Raw genomic sequence first — 17935 nt, 5'->3', positions numbered from 1 at the left:
CAATTGGATTTTCGCAATGGACTCTTCAGGGGAGTGCTTAGGGTGAAGGGTGTAATGGTCACTTTCGGTGTGTGTCCCCATCAGCTGACTCCTATGGATCTCAAGCAATGCAAAAGCTGCTGAGAGCACATCACTTAAGGAGTAAAGGGAGGTGGTTTTCTTTCCTCCACAATGGCTAAATGACAGTCTGCAAACAGAAATCTTGCTGACTGTCTTTGAAAGAAGGAAAACTAAGCTGGCTGTGAAGGTGTTTCCGCTGAGGGCTTGCTATGCTTGTGCTGCCAAGGTGACAGCAGATCCTGATGCGCCCCTTTTTTCCTTTGTCACTCTGGTCCTCTGCTTTCATGGCTCATGCAAACACAGAAGGCAACACCAACTTTTAAACTATCTACTAGTGTCATGGGGGAAGATGTTATCCCTCCACTGTGGAATAGTTTCCCTTCTTCCTTTGCTCATGGTTTTTTTTTTTTGTCAAGACCACTTTGCAGACCACATCTTTAGAGAACTGCTTGTCTTCTCTTTCAGTTAGATTTTGAGTAACATAATGGGGTCAAGATGAGATGCCACACACTAGAGAGCAGCTCCCTCTTACCCAGTGCAGGTTGGTAACAGTTGGTACCTCTGAACTGCAAGTGACTCCTTACTATGAAGTCTAAGCAAGGAATCAGCAGTGATCCATGCATGGCCACGTGAACAGCCCTTATCCCAAGAGCCTGCAAGCCACTTCACAGACTATATGTGCTCCCTGCAGTACTAAATTTAAAAAGACAACTTTAACCAGTGAGGTAATTAAATATCACTTTAAGCCACTCCACTGAGCATCATATCTCACAGGCTTGGTACCCTGTGCAAGCTCCTGCTGATGGGCAGACACTGCTAACAAATGTCTCCCTCATCTGTTGGCTCCCTGGCAGTCCACAATGGGTCACTCTTAATGCTGTTTCATTTTCTTAATTAAATCTTGCCTGAGGTATCATCACAGGGTATTATTTCCCTTTGATTCTTTTGTTTAATATTCCAGAGTAGAGACAGTCTTACCCTGCTTTCATGGGCAAGAAAGTTTCTCCTTGATTAACCCTCAGAGAAGATGAGAGGATTTTTCTTTTTAAGTGAATAACATTGATGTTTGTTAAATAAACATATAAAAGGCCATATAACAAGGCTTAGGAGACTGTAAAGGAAAAAGTGAAGCATAGCCAAGTTAAAAGAAAATTCAATAAAAAGAAAAGGGTGTTTCTTACTGTGTCAAACTTTCCAGAGCAGAGTTTGTTTGCTAAAAGGGGAGAAAGATACCCAAACCTAAGTGCCTTCCAGTGAGAGAAGCACTTTTTTGAGTTTAATAAAAAACAATGCTTTTCCTAATGTATGTAGTGCCTGTAGTGACAGGGTTAATTAAAAAAAAAAAAAAAAAAGAAAAAAAAGTCTCAGCTTTCCTTTCCAGAAACAAATCTTTAACCAACATCTACTGGAAACCTTCAAATTGTGAACCCTGGAAGCACTCTGATCCTGTAAGAGTGAGTCTTCAAAACAGAAGCACTGAAAATTCCTACACTGTCAGGGAGTCCAGCTCCAGATCTTTCAATACTTATGGATAGAAATATTAGCTGTATATGTGATTACCCTTTGTACTTCAAAAAAATACATTGCCCTACAGTTAAGTGCTGGTGATTATTAATCAACCATTACTGCTTGTGACACATTGCATTGAATTTAATGATATGCAGCCCCTCTGTTAAAGCAAAACTAAACTCTCCAGGAAGACAGACACAAACAATGTTAGCAACACACACTTAAAGAAAATGCTAAGAAATACTGTCCAGTAATTTCCATCATCTGTTGCCACAGACAACACTGTAGCAAATGTAAGGTGCTATTTACATTATTCAGTTCTAACTGTTGCCTAAGTTTGCATCAAGGCTCTCTCTTGAGAGAGCGATGCTGCCATAGGAAAACCCAACTTACCTTAAAATACAGAACCCCATCTCCCTGCTATAGAGTCCAGGCTCTACAGTCCCTGCTATAGAGCCTCATGCAAGAGGGCTCAGTTATAGACACCTAAATTAAAGTAGGATATACAAAATACTAAAGGGTTAGAAAGATTCTCAGAACATCCATAAAAGACAGGACGCCTCAACAGCCTCTAGCAGCCGTAACGATCCCAATAAGCAAACTGTGCATGAAAATCCCAAGCCAAATTCGTTGAGGCATTATGATATTTAAATATTCAAAAATGCAAATCACATACAAATAAGGCAAAGACAGAAGTGTCCGAAACATCAGAAATGATTCTCTCACAAATTGCTAACATCAAACTGCTCACACTTGTGAAATGCAAGGCATAGATAGCACTGAGCTGCAAACCATCCACCCAGTGTCAGTACATCAAAAACCTGATAACCTTCTCTACACAAGATAAATACATAACAGCAGTTTACAGATATTTTGCAGTAGTCATTTTAAATAGTAAATAGTGGGAAGGATCTCAAGGAAGCAATTAACCAACTAATCAGCCAGTCTCTTACTACTCCATCAGTGAGTAGAGAAAGTAGCATGAGGTATACATGTACACAAAGTAAAACGAAGTACACATACCAACAGGACAAATAGAGTACTTCAGTCATGTTAGTTATCAAAAGAAAGGACAGAAGGTACACAAACATGTTTTTAACAATCATCAGAATTCAGCAGGTATACGAAGATAAAAGATAGACAAAAAATTCATTCAAATAAAATGAAACAAGAGGAGAAAAAGGTCCTCAATAGCAAATTTTCAATGTGCGGAAAACTGATGAGATGAAGACTTCAACAGAAAAGGATAAAAATGGCCAAGTCATAGGCAAAGAATCTTAGCTGGTGAACAGAAAGTTAAATTCAACAGACCTGAATGTCATCTCATTAAAAAAAATATAAAAATAATCAAAGAGCACAATTAAATCCAGGACCAATATATAAGTGGCAGGAAAAGAAAAAGAAGAGAAAGGGATCACATACAAGAAACTGCACTGGATCCAGATGAGAAAACAGTGAAACAGGATGTGTAGAGCTACAACACAAAATGGAATTGGAGTTAGAAAAGAATTAATTTGGGAGTTAAGAGAAAAAGAGTATCTGAAAAATAGGACTGCATAGCATAATGGTAGCAAATTATGAGAGGAAGGGTATGGAGATACCAAAGATGAAGGCAGGGGAGAAGATTAGGATAAAATTCAGGGAAGGATAAAAGACAACTGCAGGAAGATATGACAGAAGTTCACAGACTCATGAGTGCAAAAGAGAATGGCAGATGGTTTACTTTCTCTTCCAGTACAGGGAGGGGGGGATACCAAGAGAAGACACTGGGAGTCAAGTTCACAACATTCTAAAGGAGGTAGTTCTTAATGCAATGGCTAGCTGAGATATAAAATTAGTTTTCTAATTACATTAAAAGTGTAGATATGATCCAAGGAAAGCAGGAGATATTTTGTGGAGAAGGTGTCTATCAAAGGGTACTAAATCCACAGAAACACAATCAGTTAAGAAAATTCCTGAGCAGAAAATGGTTGGGGTAGGAGTAAAGACATAATATAAAAACAGTTTTCTCATGGCAGACAAAAATCCCTGCCAAAATTCCTTCTCCTTTGTCTTGTTTTCTTGGTAAGTCTAGACCAAAGATTTTACTCCTAGTTCTTCAGATCTGTTCATAGTCCAGACAGGTGACTACTGTCACAAACACTCTGAAGTTCACATAAACTGACACTTCCACAGAGAGAAACACCTTGCCTTCCTGTCACTCCTCCTCCTCCTCAGCCTTTGCTGGTTGGTTGCTTGCACTGCCATAAGCATTCACGGAAGAGTCCAGGTGGACCTCATCTGGGCTAAAATCACATGGAATAAAATAACAGGTTATTTCTAACTTGTGTCATTTCTGTGATTCAGCTCTCCTAGCAGCCACACAAGTGCATGTCCTGACCCAAGGAAATGACTAACGTGCAAGAAAGTGGCTAAAAAAGCAGATGGATGAACTGGGGTTATTTAGCTTGGAGAATAAAAGGCTCAGGAATCTTATCAATGTGTTTAAGTAGCTGGTAGGATGCAGTGAGGCAGACTGATGGAGGCTTTTCTCTCACTTTTTTTTTTTTTTAACAGTGAGGCCTGAAGAATGAAGGTTACATAGATAATGGAATGGCAAATGTGACATGACATGTCTCCAAGAATGTTCACATCCCTGCTAAAAGGGAATCTAAGGTCTGAAGATTTAGTGTCCACAAACTGAAAATGGCTAAGCATTCCTGGCAGAGCATGACAAGGACCTCTGAAAGATTCCCACTTCCATTTATGGACAGCAGCACATCTTAGAGGAAAAGAACTTATCTAAATAGAATTGGTTTTCAAATATGATACTTGGCTATCTACACTCTGCTTATAAAAACATTAAGCACAGTGATAAAGTTTCTGCTATTCCTCTTTTGTTTCATCCATGGGCAGATAAAAAGTATGAGACAAGTTTTACTCCATCAACAGAGCACTTCAAGAGTAGCTCTGCCTCTGGCTATGTGGATACCTCGACTCAGAGAACCAGTGACACAGCAGAGACCCCCTCCAGCCCACCATCAAGCAGAGGAGGTGCAGGGACAAAGGAAGACCAAAGGGTACCTACATACACAGGATGCAAAGCAAGGACTACCAAATAAGCACAAGAAAATGGTGAACAAAACAGAACAAGAAATAGTCTCAGGGTAACAAACCATTAACTTTTTGTTTCTTCATCTTACTTAGGAGATTACAAAGCTGCTATGGTTTTGGTGCACAGTGTGCTCTGAACAAGGAACGGTCAGTTGTCAAACAAATGTACTGTTGGCTGCTCACACTGGGAAAATGCATTTTCTACATTCAAATTTTGGCTCACTAAGCAGCAGGAGGATGGTCTTCAACACACCAAAGCAACCCATAGGGTGAAGGGTGAAAAAGGGTCTTTGCAGGTACAAGACAAATAGCCACTAAAAGGGAGAAAGAAAAAGCTGTTGAAACCGTAAGACTTTAAATGAAGTAATTTTTCTGTCCATTGCATTGATCCCTGGTTTGGCTGCCACAGGAGAAGTAAAGCCAAAACGAGACATTTCTTGCCTTAATGAATACCACTTTTGAACAATCTGCTGCAGTGAGTTTGCCTTTGCCGTACTCTATGGAAGAGAGCCCAGCTGTGTCAAAGCACAGGACGTTTTGCAACCAAATAAAAGAGGGTCCCAACACGAATGTAACCAGAAAAGCCTAAACAGTAGCACTATGCTCAGTTTGCACCAGCTTACTTTGGAAGCCCAAACATTCTGGGGCTTGCTACTAAAAGAATAAACATACTTCAATGGCTTAAAAGGTGTCTGTGAAGTGAAGGAAAGTAGAAATAATGAGAAACAAAAATAATTGCTCTCTGCCTGTAAGGAGAGGAAGAAAAAAAGGAAACTACTTTGTTAAGTAACATTAATATCTAAACTGGGAAAAATAAAGAAGGGAGTAGAGACCTGTTCATGCTGATCCTTTTAAGCCAAAACCAGCATTCGTGTGTGTGTGTGTGCGTGTGTGAAGGCGGGATGTCCCTTAGTGACATGTTGGGTTTTTTTTCCAGTGCACAAGTGTTAAAAAATGCAAGATGAAAAATCCAGTTGCATAAACATGCAGTGAATCTTTTCATGGTTATTTTAAGACCTCACAGGTCAAATGCATTCCTAGTGCACGATCAGTGATTTAAATAAACTCAATGTAAAATGAGATCATCCCAGGGCTTCCATGAAGTAAATACAATGGTACAACACTGTAATGATGTGTGCTGGAAGCAGCAGATAGTTTTTAAAAAACAGCTGTATGAAGCAGAAGAGGTCAAGTCTCATTTTCTACACTGTGGGAACCTGAAGCATTTAGAAGTTTTCCTCACAGCTGAAGCACAACCACCACCTTGCCACACCTCCATCTCTGATCTCTCCCAACTGGATCTGATCATTAAACAAGGCTGCAGGGCTCCAGGTCCTCTGAACAGCTGCCAACTGCAGTACAAACACATTCTCATGAGGAACATTTTGATTCTCTTTAAAACAGCTTTTTTTTTTTTTTTTTTTTTTTTTTTTTTGACAGAACTGTTCCACTGGCAAATTTTCATGCAGCTCCAGTACTTATTATGCCTCCCCTCCTCCTACACATGCATGCATCAGAGCTACTGTGAGAAGATCATTATGCTGCATATTTGCAGTGCACTGGCTTTGCTCTTGCCAGGTTGCCTGTCTTCACTGGGAGTGAGAGACTACAAGGAAAGGAGTCATCAAAACAAAGATAATTCAATGTGTGCACACAAATGAGAAGTATTCACAAAAAATACATGAAAGAAAAAAATATATGGATTTTGAACATGAATTTTTTTTCAAGACGCTTGGTAGCCTCAGGGTGGCTCACATGGTGTCCAATTCAGCTCTTTACTAAGGCAGACAGCTATCTGAAAATGAACACTGTCATTATACTGCCAAACAATCTTGATCAACAACTGAAGAAGCAACTGTGATTTGCAGTGGGTCTCTAGTTTTCAACAAATAGCCCACTGGTGCTGCATAGAGCTGAGTAATGCTTGTGTCTCCAGATCTTCCCTGTGACTCAGCATTCAGAAGGGCTGCCAAGGGCTGGATCCAGCTCCTGACCTACACCTGAAACTGGACTGTGAAGACAAGGCTGGCAGGACAGCTCTGTAGGAATGGGACGTGCCTCAGCATGAAGAGGAACATCGCACTCTCTAAGAGGTTTCTAACAAAGTCTGCTCAACACCAACCCTCTTTGGCCTAAAATGGGATTTCCCTTCAAAGCAATTACATAAAAATTGTTCCTTATTAGACAGAAGACCTGCTGCCTCCAGCAGATCCAGAATTTGCCTGCTGACACAAGCACAAAAAGTTTTTTAGCCCCTGCTTCCTTTAAAACTGTGAAAAAACAACCCTAAAAGGTTGCTGAGAGGAAGATAACATTTTTGATTCATCTAGCAATGTTAACTATGTTCCTCTGATGAGAAATTCAGTTTACATGAAGCCCAGATGAGACCTCCTTGGTTGCAAAGTCTCCCCCAAGGGAAAGGGTTAAGGAAAGACAATAGTTTTGGTTGAGTGGTGCAGCTGGAAAGCATTTTTCAGTGGTATCTCACCTATATTATCTGACTCATAAAGTTACAGAGGTGAACCAAACAGCTTTCTGAGCTCAGATCCTGGGTTCTCAAAGCTTGAAGAGCTGGTTACCACATATAATCTGTTACTTATAGCTCTGAATTATATTGGTTATCCTATTAAATGGGAATTTCTATCTAAGATCTCTCATATTCACCATTAGGTACCAGGATTCATCTCAGAAAACTACTGCATAAATCGTGCCAAATGTATATGCAGATTCCCATTTGACATATCACTGAGGTGTAGACAAAAACAGTTCAGAAGACTGTTACACAAAGTGTAGGTATTTTTGGCCAGATTAAAAGAGCAGGACATGCAGTTTTTAGGCATTAAAGTTGAAAATGGTACTTACTGCTACTGAGCCTTTTTTGCAAAATCCACAGGATCCAGGGATCTAGTGTTCTGCTCCTGTGCATCCCAGAAGCACCAGTCTTGACATACCATTTGCTATTCTGCATATAAAATGCAAAAACCAACCCTTGGCAAAGAAACCCAGATAATCTCCACGCATTAAATCAGCATTATGCTCCCTCTTGCTCTCTAACTCAATATATCTTAAAATCTTCTGTGCAGAATTTGTCCTATACTCACACACACTTACAAGAGCTCCCTGCCTACTAGATAGAGCACATTCTTAAAAACTCTCAGATCTGGGCTTGATCTAAATCAGGTGCAAGAGAAATCAGAATGCTTTTTCCTGGAGAGGGCAGTTTCTCCCTGAGAAACAGACTCTACCCAACACACCAGTTCTGGACTATCTGCTTCTAAGGACCTGCCTCCCCCTTCAGGTAACCAGCTTTGCACCTAACCCAGGATTCAAGCACACAAAGGGGGCAGCAATGCAGTAAGCTGCTTTTGTCTGCACTATGCTGGAAATAAAAGCCCTTGGGAGCACAGAGCATGAACCCTGTTGATGCCTGCATATAAGCTAGTTGCATGCAGCCAACTCAAAGTAGTCTGTTATGCCTCCTTTTCTGGTGCAGTGCTGTACAAAACGTGGCTATATCATTCCCAGATATAAGCTGGAAAGCTCACAGTATGCCAAGGTACACCCAGCAGCTTAGATCTTCATTTGCTTAAAGCCCTCTTATCACTTCAGCATGTGAGTGTCCTCTCTCATGGTCCCACAGGGAGTCTTGGGAGTAACAGCATTTATATTCCTTTTGGTACAGGTAGCTAAAGGAGATGAACTGAGTTTTCCAGTGAGTTACTGGAAGGCCATCAAATAGGCTGTCCTCCTGTCCATCTCTCAGAGCTATTACAAGGTCACAGTTAAGCCAAACACATTTTTCATGATGAACCTTCCTAAGCTTCTAGATGATACAGTGTCAAATCAGTAGACTCCTCAAGCATCCTATTCCACATCTTCTGCTTTCAGAGCCAGCCTGATACTCTGAGCTTGTTACCACCACTTCCATACCAGCTTTGCTAAGGTGCATTGTCTTTCAGAAGTCAGCAGGACTCCACAAGGAAGTATCATCATGTGTGCACACAGAAGTGGCAGAATTAGGTTGGGAAAAATAGGTCAAAACAGGCATATATTTAACTTCGGAGTTGAAACTTCAGAAATTTATTTTACCAACAAATAATTCTTATACAAATGCACAAAATCCACATTTGAAAACCATTAGAAAGTCATTCTGATACGAATTAGGCCATCAAGATATTTACAGAAGCAGAGGCTCTGCCAGAAACATTTCTATTCCCACTCCAAGTAGAGGTTTAAACTTAACACCTCTCACTCACAACCCTATATCCATCATTTTGCCTGTGATCAAGCAACTTCTTCAATCTTTTGAGAAACTGTTTCTACTAATTTCCAACTAGAGTCATAGACATTTTTGAGTTTGTTTTTTTTTAAAGATAGTAAGGATGGAGGGTTAAGACACCCCTGCAGGGAACCTGGCCTGGGCCACTACCCCTCCTATTCCAAGCTTCAAAAAGCCACCTTTGCAGGCAGGTCTGGGCAGACACACAAAGGAAGAGGGCATGGGGGCAGTCTGCTTATTTCTGGAAGTTCTGCACTAACTTCCCTGGGCATGTGATGATTTCCCAAGCTGAACAAGACAACAAAGATAAAACCTAGAAGTTACTATGTGACTCCAACCAGCAAACTGAGCAGCTGATCCTTAGATCAGATTTCTAGAAGGCCCTGTGAGCTTCCATCCTCCTCTAGGATCCACCTCAGCAGCACAATCAGCAACTTGTACCCACAGAAGCACCTAGAACAATTTTTTAAATTTCCTGCAGCATGATTGCTTGTTCTTTTCCTCCTATGTCCCAAATACTTTCATTCACTTTCCAGCAATCGTAAAACATTTGTAATATCAGGTTTGTAAACTGCCCTAAGCACTTTAGCCTAAGTAAGTACCCTCTCTGCATGTGATTCTGCTTTATACACAGTTGAGTGCAAAAGACACATACCTAAGAATTCAGACACTTATAATTAGGTGATGTATGTTTTTAATTAGAAACACCCTAATACAGTTGCTCAGATACAAACACTAAGGCTTAAGCCTACAACATGTTATCAGGTGCAGAGAATTAGTCTGAGTTACTAACCCATGTTCCAATTGTCTGAGATAAGACAGCATGCCCAGGAACAGCTACCTGTGTAGCAAAGTGCACTGAAAAGAACAACAGTGCTTCACAATTGTGCAGCTCTTGGGGAGTGGGAAGGTTGAAGTGGGAGAGGAGACAGAGAGAATGCACACTGATGTGCAGAGGAGAGCCTTTGAAAATCTGGTAAGAGGATGCTTTGAGAGTAACAGTTTTGAGGAGCATGGAGGAGTAATACGAAGTCGAATTTTAGAGCAGATAATGGTTCTATACCAGCGTGCAGTATCTTGACCAACATAAGAAATATTGCCTTTAGTCAGGTGGGAATTGTTATTATTCAATGGGAGCTTTGCCCATACAAAAAAAATGTTGTTAATTTCCATTCACACACAAAGTAAAGTCCTTAAGGAACCCTGAGAAGTGGAAATTAAAAAGGTAAATCAGGTAGTCTGACTATTACAAGCCACCACAGTTCTACTATAGGACCAGGTGTTTCTATGTTCCAACCCTTTTCTAGCATAAGAAGAGGAGGAAAAGTATAGTTCATCCCACTAGGCTTTAACACTTGGTCTGGAGAGTAATTCCTGTGGTTGTTTCTGATTTAGCCTGCTGCTAGAACAATGAAAAAGAAATGCCAGTACATCACACTGGCACAGCAAACAGCCAGCTTCCCTATGATGCTCAGCTCTGTAAAAATAAAAATCAAATAAATAAATCAACAAAAGCCTGAAAGGCCAGATGGAACTACCCTTCATTAAGTAAAGTTCCCAATAACTTTACTAGGGGCATTGTTCATTTTAGACCAAATGCTTTAACTCAGCATTGATTCTCTACTATGAGTCGGGGTACGTATGTAGTATTTCTGAATCATGGTATTGACCTCACATTGGCTACCATTTGAGAATATGGTGCAGTCAAATTAATCACGTTAAAAGTTCACGAAAAGATCTTGCTCCAAATCTCTACACATCTTCCACGGGTCTGTACTGAAGGCAGCAAACTTAATGGTTAATGGGCGTTTCATTAATCTTGAAGAGCATCATTTTGGAAATTTATGTTCTGACTCCCAGATCAAACATTTCACCCACTTTTCCCCCTTTCCTTGTTAAGCACGTAGCACTAAACCACGCTATTTAAATCAAAACGCTGCTTCAAAGAGTAAATCTTTTGTTGTTTTTGTTTTCTTCACACAACCATGCAGTTGCACAAAGCATGTATCTGTAGTTTTATATTAAAAATCTGAAGGCCTCTCCTACAGTTGTTTTTTACACATCATTAAAGGGACTTGACAAATAACCCAACACCTGATGGATGTTCTGCATTAGAATGTAAATTCTAAATTAAATTTTCCTGGGGCTGCATTAAGATGTAGGCACAAGACAATAGCTCCCACTTTAACAACACTATCAGTCTTCATGGGGAGGGGGGGACAGATTTCAAAAAGCAGCATCTAGCTGCCCAAGGACTAGCTTGGGACATCAGTTGATCCTGGTCATCCCACTAGTTGGTCAAGCATGCCCACAGATGTTCAGGCAGGTAGCTCCCCAAACACCCATGTTTTGTTTCCAACTGGAAGGAGGACTGCGGTTCCAAACAGTTCAGGAAATGCCTTAGAACAGTCACCCAGCTCACAAAAAGAGCTGGAATATCCCCAGCTTCATGGCTTCTTACCTAGTTTAACAAAGGCTGCATATGTACAGTATATAACATACATTCTGTCAAAGAGACAGACTTTGGTAGTATAGTAGAGGAGGAAGAGGACTCACAGTGACACTTATGATCCAGAGAACATCTGCTTGACCCATCTGCTTCAAACAACCAGCACCCAGGCATTTCACCAGCACACAGTAAAGCACAACTTGTCTGGTCACCTCATCAAGCATTCTCACTCTCCTGCTCTCCTTTGCCCCACGGGGCAAGGCAATTTCCTGCCCCACCTCTTTTGCTTATGTTTGGGAGGAGTATCCATCAGCCTCCCCCTCTGCAAAAAGTATGTAGTGGGTAGTACAACATCAGATCTTCCCAAGCTTGAAGGATGTCATCCTAAACTTTACATGGCAACATGTGAAAGCACTTTGTTGGCAGCAGGAGAACAACATGCTCCTCCTTTCTCTAAAATGATAGGCCTGCTGAGCCACACATTTCAGGACCTGAGAAACCTGATTTGGTAATTAAAGGTGCACAAGGCAGACATTTTCCTATGGTATGGAAAAATTAATTGTACCACATGACAGATTTCAGCCCTGGTGTTCAAGAGCTCATTAACAAGACTACTTTAAAAGGTGTTAATAGAAACAATTGCCTTCAACATTACAGACTTCCCAGATGACTTTTGCTAGAGAGATGGATGACAAATCACTCTGTCAGTCATCTTTAAATTTCATATTGACTACATCAAAGCAATTACCCATTTATTTTTAGAGCATGTTCCATTTTAAACACAAGTGACTCAGTCCAAGAGACATGAGTCCAAGAGACTGCATCACTATTTCATGGGTTAACAACTCTCAAATTTAAATGGATTGTAATTCTAGGTCAAACACTTGGGGTTTTTTTTCCCTTTTGCCTCTAGACATTGGTTGGGATTTTTAATTCAGGCTTCAAACCAAACAAATGTTGGTGTACCAGGAGCATCTGCAGAGAAATATAAAAATATCAGGAAAGTGTGAAAGAGCAAAACTGTTTTGCTAAACACATAAAATGAGACCTCAGCAAAGGTCTCAATAATAGCCTGACTGCTGTGCACATGCCTTCTCCCACAGACCTTCTGCTCTGCAGAGCAAGGGAACACTGCCTGTGCTGCCACATCCTCCAAAACTTTGCAATAGAAGAGCACAGAGATCCTCTGGGGAGCACAGCACTGATCATTCACTTGGATATTTCAAACAAGAGTACCTTTGTTTCCCCTTTTTGTAAGGTCTAATAGCAACAGCTTGCTGTATCACCCCGCCTCCCCCCCTCCTCCTCCAAGCCATCTCAAGGTTTATCTGCATTGTAGACAATGTTACAGACAATAGGATGAGGGGCTGGGATCAAGCTTAGGCTGTTCCTAACTCTCGGAAAAACAGAGTGAGATGATCAGGTGGAGAGCTGGGGAAGTCCTGAGGAGCTGAGAGTTCTGTTGCTGCTGTCACTGGAGGGAGAGGACAAAGAGGAGCTGCAACAGGTACTGCAGCAGGGGAACCCTCTTGGGACTCAGCTGCTGCCCTGCTCAACCTAACACCCCTCCCTCTTTCCAAAGCAAACACAGGCTGTGGGGATACAGCCAGCCTCTTGCCCCCAGCAGTCTGCTGCCCATTACAACAGTCTATTTTACCTGTAGCTTGGACCAGTCTTACTGCTTCATATTCCGGTGGAGCCACAAGTATCTGACGACACCATCTTGCCAAGGGACAGTACCAGCACCTCCTGAGGAGCCCTGCCTGAAGAACCTTAACCTCTTACTTCAGAGCTGACCATGGGATACCCTAGCCATGGCATAGCTGATCAAAAATTCCAAGACTGACTCACAAGCCCATTATACTGCTACTTAGCCACCATTCATTAACTGTAACAAATATGACCCTGGGCTCCCTACATCAAAGAATCTTGCCATTTCTTCTTAATTAACTCTAAAGATCTTGATGGCTTCAAATCTCAGCTGGAAAGCATCAACTGGAGTAGGTGGCATCTCAGCCTGCCCTTTGCTACTGGCTGTGCTTTTATTTTTTCTGTGTTGCATGGCCCCCAGCCTCCTGAGACTATCAGTAAAGACCAAAACATTGCTGTGTTTTAGGAGAAATATTTAAGTATGCAAGATCTAGCCTGTTCTAGACTTTATTAAAATTAATGCTCATGGTATCTAAGGCCAATAGAAATGAACGTCTAAGGAATTAAACCAAACCCCTGCAGTGTTTGACACTCAGCCACTGCAGAACCACAACATCATACAAAATCTTAAAAGAGAAATGTGTAAAAAAAAGCCTTAAACAGAAGCAAAACTGACTCATCTCCTTATTGCCAAAACCGAGAGAGTGGCTGAGCGTAAACAAACAACAGACATCCTGAAGAAAAGGGGGTGTCACCATTCCCTTCTGTGCTAATGGGCAGATACACAAACTGGTATGAGCAGGACCATCCTCCAGCAACTCCCGCAAGCCAATCCAAGGGGAAAAGCAGATGCTACAGAAACCTTCCCAGCAGCACGGGTGTCACTGCAAGCTGGGGAGCATCTGAGGTGTCGGTGGCTCCCAGTACACTGGTGGCTCCTACTTACATATGTTGGAAAGCTGCAACAACTGCAGGTACGATCCACTGATGGAAGCCACATGTGTATTTTGATACCAAATGAAACCAGTTTGGGTGGTATTCACGAAGGCATACTTTTGCTTAGGCTGGCAAGCATCTCCTCTACAGAAAAGGAGAGTGAGGCAGAGCGCTTGTACAGGGCTTGACATCTCCTCTCTGTTTATAGAAGCCCACAATGACCACAATCCATGCATGATGAAACCACACCTTGTGGGTACCCCTAAATTTGGATGAAATTAAGTAGGTAAGATTTAGGAACCAGAGACACACTTAGGAAGAATAAAAGGAAAGTCATTGTAAAGACAAGTTACATTGCCCAGCAGAGTCCATCATCACAAACTAAAATATTTCAAAGTAACTGCTATTTTTAATTACTAAAAGCCCTTCTGCTTGAACTTTGCAACATGCCTGACTGGTGAAGGAATGGGAACTTGCTCTTGAGGGATTTTTTTTTTTTAAAGCAGCTTTCAGAGTTGGAACCACAGGGACAAGCTTAATGCCTGCATCCACAAAACAGATTTCCAATAACTTTAAACAATAAGTAACCCAACATTTCTGTTAGAATAGCTCCTGGCCTGACACCACATTTTCAAAACCATCACTCTCACAATTTGAACCCCTTCCACTATACCACAGCCACATTGTCAAAAAGCAACTAATAAACTAAATTCCACTCTCACTGTTTATTCAAGTAATCGCATTGCTTGTAAGACTATTCAAAAAGAGGCAAGGAGAGGGATTTAGCACTACCCTAAATGAAAACACTACTTTGCATCAGACATAGCACATGCAAAACTCCACAAAGCTTCACCAGGATTATTTCATGATCATAAAGAATGCTACATTGCATACATGAAACACAAACCCACGGAACCATGCGCTTTAGTACGAAGTCATACCCAGTTATTTATTGGAAAACAATAAATACCACATTGTTTATTAGGATGCACTTAAAATACTGAGTATATGGATTTTGAATCAATTCTCTGGGATGTTCAGAGCACGTGTACACAGTTCACTTTCAAATAAATCACCGCCTCATTCAGATATTGATAGATCCTGAGAAAGCCACTGAGTGCATCAGTTTGTGCTCTGGCTTCCTCTGGTTTCAAACAAGTAAGCTGATAAGAAAGAGATGAGTGATACTAAAAAGGTTAGAAGTCCAAAGCTCAGGCCACAGTAAGTCAGCAACACGTTACTTATGTATCACATAAATTATATGACACACCATCCACCACCGACTTGCAAGCCTCTTGCTCAGAAGCACTGGCCATCTGACCAACCACTCTTTGTTCTCCGCTAACTCCCCACTCACCCTCCTGAAACAAACAAGTAAACAGACCCATCATTTCCCTCTGTAAGGAATGTTACTCTTCCCCACCCCCATGCTAGAGTTGGACTACATTGACAGGGTGAGTGATGTTTGTTGAGTAAGTGCGTGCTGCTTTTTACATCTACTTCTGGTTCCAGCATGTAAATCAGCACCGCACCTGTGCTGTCCAAATGGGTGTGCATTTCAAAGACAGAAGTATAGAGCACAGCCAGGGTACATACCATACTCCACTTCTCCATAAAACACACGTACTACACAAAGAAATGATAATCCCTTCTTAGTGGAAAATCCAAATTTTCAAAATGAATCCCCAAGCTACAATGAATTACTGTAATAACTGCAATTTTTGTATGAGCCCCAATCAGAAAGGCACAGCTGAGCACCTGCTCTGTGACACCACTGGCACAGCAGCACCCTGCCCCTAATTGCTGCTGGGTTCAGACAGGGCTGGGTGCCCCATAAAATGAGGGTTGTGCTGGTAAATAGGTGGACAGGAGAACAGCCTGACTGTCCTGACTGTTGTAGTGTCTCACTACGCACTTCTGCTGAGTGCAGCATAAAAAAAAAAAAAAAAAAAAAAAAAAAGGCACCACTGCAGCTCCAAACAGCAGGATGCAAACATCCAGACCCAGGCCAAGTAATTTCTTCTGCAACTATCAAGAAAAATACAGGAAACTATGCAAGAGGGAAAAAAATTAATTGTATGTGCCTCTGTCAATACAAATCCATTATCTATATAGGCTGCAAAATGAGAAAAGCAGTATTTGACAATGCTACAGGCTGAGGCAATGTTCTTAACACACTTATTACAAGTTATTTTATTCAATTGCTAATGAAAAAATGAAGTTACATAATAACACAAGGTAATAACAAAAATATGAAGTCATAAGATTGGCTTACAGCAACAGAGCAGGGGGAAAAAAAGGCAGTTTGTTCTTTAAATTTTGCTGCATTGTCAAGGAGCCAAGAATCAAATCTGGGGGCTGCTTCTTTTACAGGGAAGGGATGCAACCACCAAAAACCCAGCGCGGGACTCTTGATCACCGCCTGCGCGCATCCACAACCCAAATGATGTCAATCCTTGCCGGCACGCTGCTCATCGTAATTCCACGCAATTTGTTCACTACTGAAATTCATTCCACAGGCCGACGGCAAAGCCCGTAACCCACCAGGGCCCACATGCTCCACGGAGAGCAAACACACTCCCTCCCCGGCTACCCCCCACCCGCGGCAGCGCCCACGGACATGGGGTGGGGGGGTGTCCCACTCCCGCGCACCGGCCGGCTCCGAAGCACAAAGGCGGGCACCCGCGCAGCCGGGCACGGATGACAGCGCACACCCACGACCCTCCACCGCATCTCGCCGGTCGGTCGGGCAGGGGCTGCGGGCTCCGAGAAGGGCCTTTCCCGGTGGCGAGGCCGCTGACAGCCCCATCCCGCGTCGCACTTCTCTGCCGGGAAACAACGCCGAGCCCCCGCCGTCCCCACCACCCTTACCCGGGGCCGGGCGGCAGCAGCCCCTCGTACCTGGACAATGCCGGCCTGGGCACAGCTCATGCTCCCCCGGCGAGGGCAGGTCTCACATCCCACACGTGCGGCTCAGGGCTCGCCGCCTGTCAGCCGACAGGGAAAGAACGAGGGAGGGGAGGGGTGCCGGCGTGTCAGCCCCCGCCGAGCCACACCATAGTCCAGCACCGGCTGATACGCCCGCAACGCAGCCGCGCTCCCTCCTCCTCCGCCCCGCCAGCCTCCTCCCACCCCGCCGCCTGTCGCTGGGTACCGGCCGCCTGGAGCCACCCACACGCCGCGGCGGGCGCCCGGCAGCGCCGCCCGGCTCGGCCCGGCCCGCCCCTCAGCGCGCTGCCTCACGGCCGGCCCCCGACTGCTGCCTGGCCCCGGTGGAGTCTCAGGCCGCCGGGGGACGAGGCGGTGACCACCGGCTTGCGGTGGGCCCGGTGGCCCGCCCAGAGCCCGGAGTAGGCCGTGTCCCCGCCAGCTTCCCCGGCCCCTCTCAGTGCCTGGGGCCGCCACGCCGCCCTCACCTCTTTCCTGCCAGGCGGGCAGGGGCCGAGGCGCTAGCGCTGCCCGCCCGGGGTCCTCCGCCCCCTCCCTTCAACTATCCCGCCCAGAGCACCCCGGCTCTCCTCAGCTGGTCTCTCAGGGATGCCGCTCTACAGAACCCCGCTCCTCGGCAGGGGCACCGGCCCACCTCACACAGGGGCAGATACCCGGCTGCGCTTGGGCACGGAGGCAGAAAAATCGATCTCTTTTTGCCCTTTTACTGAGGCCTGCAGCTCTCCCACCGGCTCTTCACCAGCGCTACAGTCTCTGGGGTGATCATTAGTGCCGTTTTACCACACACGGAGACAACAGCTTGGGGAACACTGCTGCTCTACTAGCTGTACCTTCTCCCCTGAAGAACAGAGACCCTTCAACACCCTTACCTCCACCAGCCTGGACAAAGAAAGCCACAGAATCACGGCTGGGAGGAAGCCGAGTTTTAAAATGGGGTTAAGGATCTGAGTGGAGGTGCTATACATTCGTTTCTCCCGAACGTCTTGCGTTTGTCCTATCCCTGGGCAAAT

The 17935-nt window shown here is 43.6% G+C and overlaps 1 protein-coding gene across 4 annotated transcripts in view; it reads right to left on the bottom strand.

The window, feature by feature from the left end:
• HECW1 (HECT, C2 and WW domain containing E3 ubiquitin protein ligase 1) overlaps window positions 1-17124 on the bottom strand; it is a 247302-nt gene extending 230178 nt beyond the window's left edge. Inside the window, exon 1 of one of the 4 annotated variants that reach the window (XM_071736187.1) lies at window positions 16878-17124. In XM_071736187.1, coding sequence (XP_071592288.1) covers window positions 16878-16907 — 30 coding nt within the window. In that variant the 5' untranslated portion in view covers window positions 16908-17124. The remainder of the gene's footprint in view (window positions 1-16877) is intronic. The other 3 variants (XM_071736190.1, XM_071736186.1, XM_071736188.1) reach the window with 3 other exon arrangements.
• Between the last annotated feature and the right edge of the window lie 811 nt (window positions 17125-17935).

The sequence above is a fragment of the Heliangelus exortis genome, chromosome 2, assembly GCF_036169615.1.
Source record: "Heliangelus exortis chromosome 2, bHelExo1.hap1, whole genome shotgun sequence".
NCBI classification, from domain to species: domain Eukaryota; kingdom Metazoa; phylum Chordata; class Aves; order Apodiformes; family Trochilidae; genus Heliangelus; species Heliangelus exortis.
The sequence above is the reverse complement of the archived record's forward strand: the minus strand, read 5'-3'. Positions and strand labels throughout refer to the sequence as shown.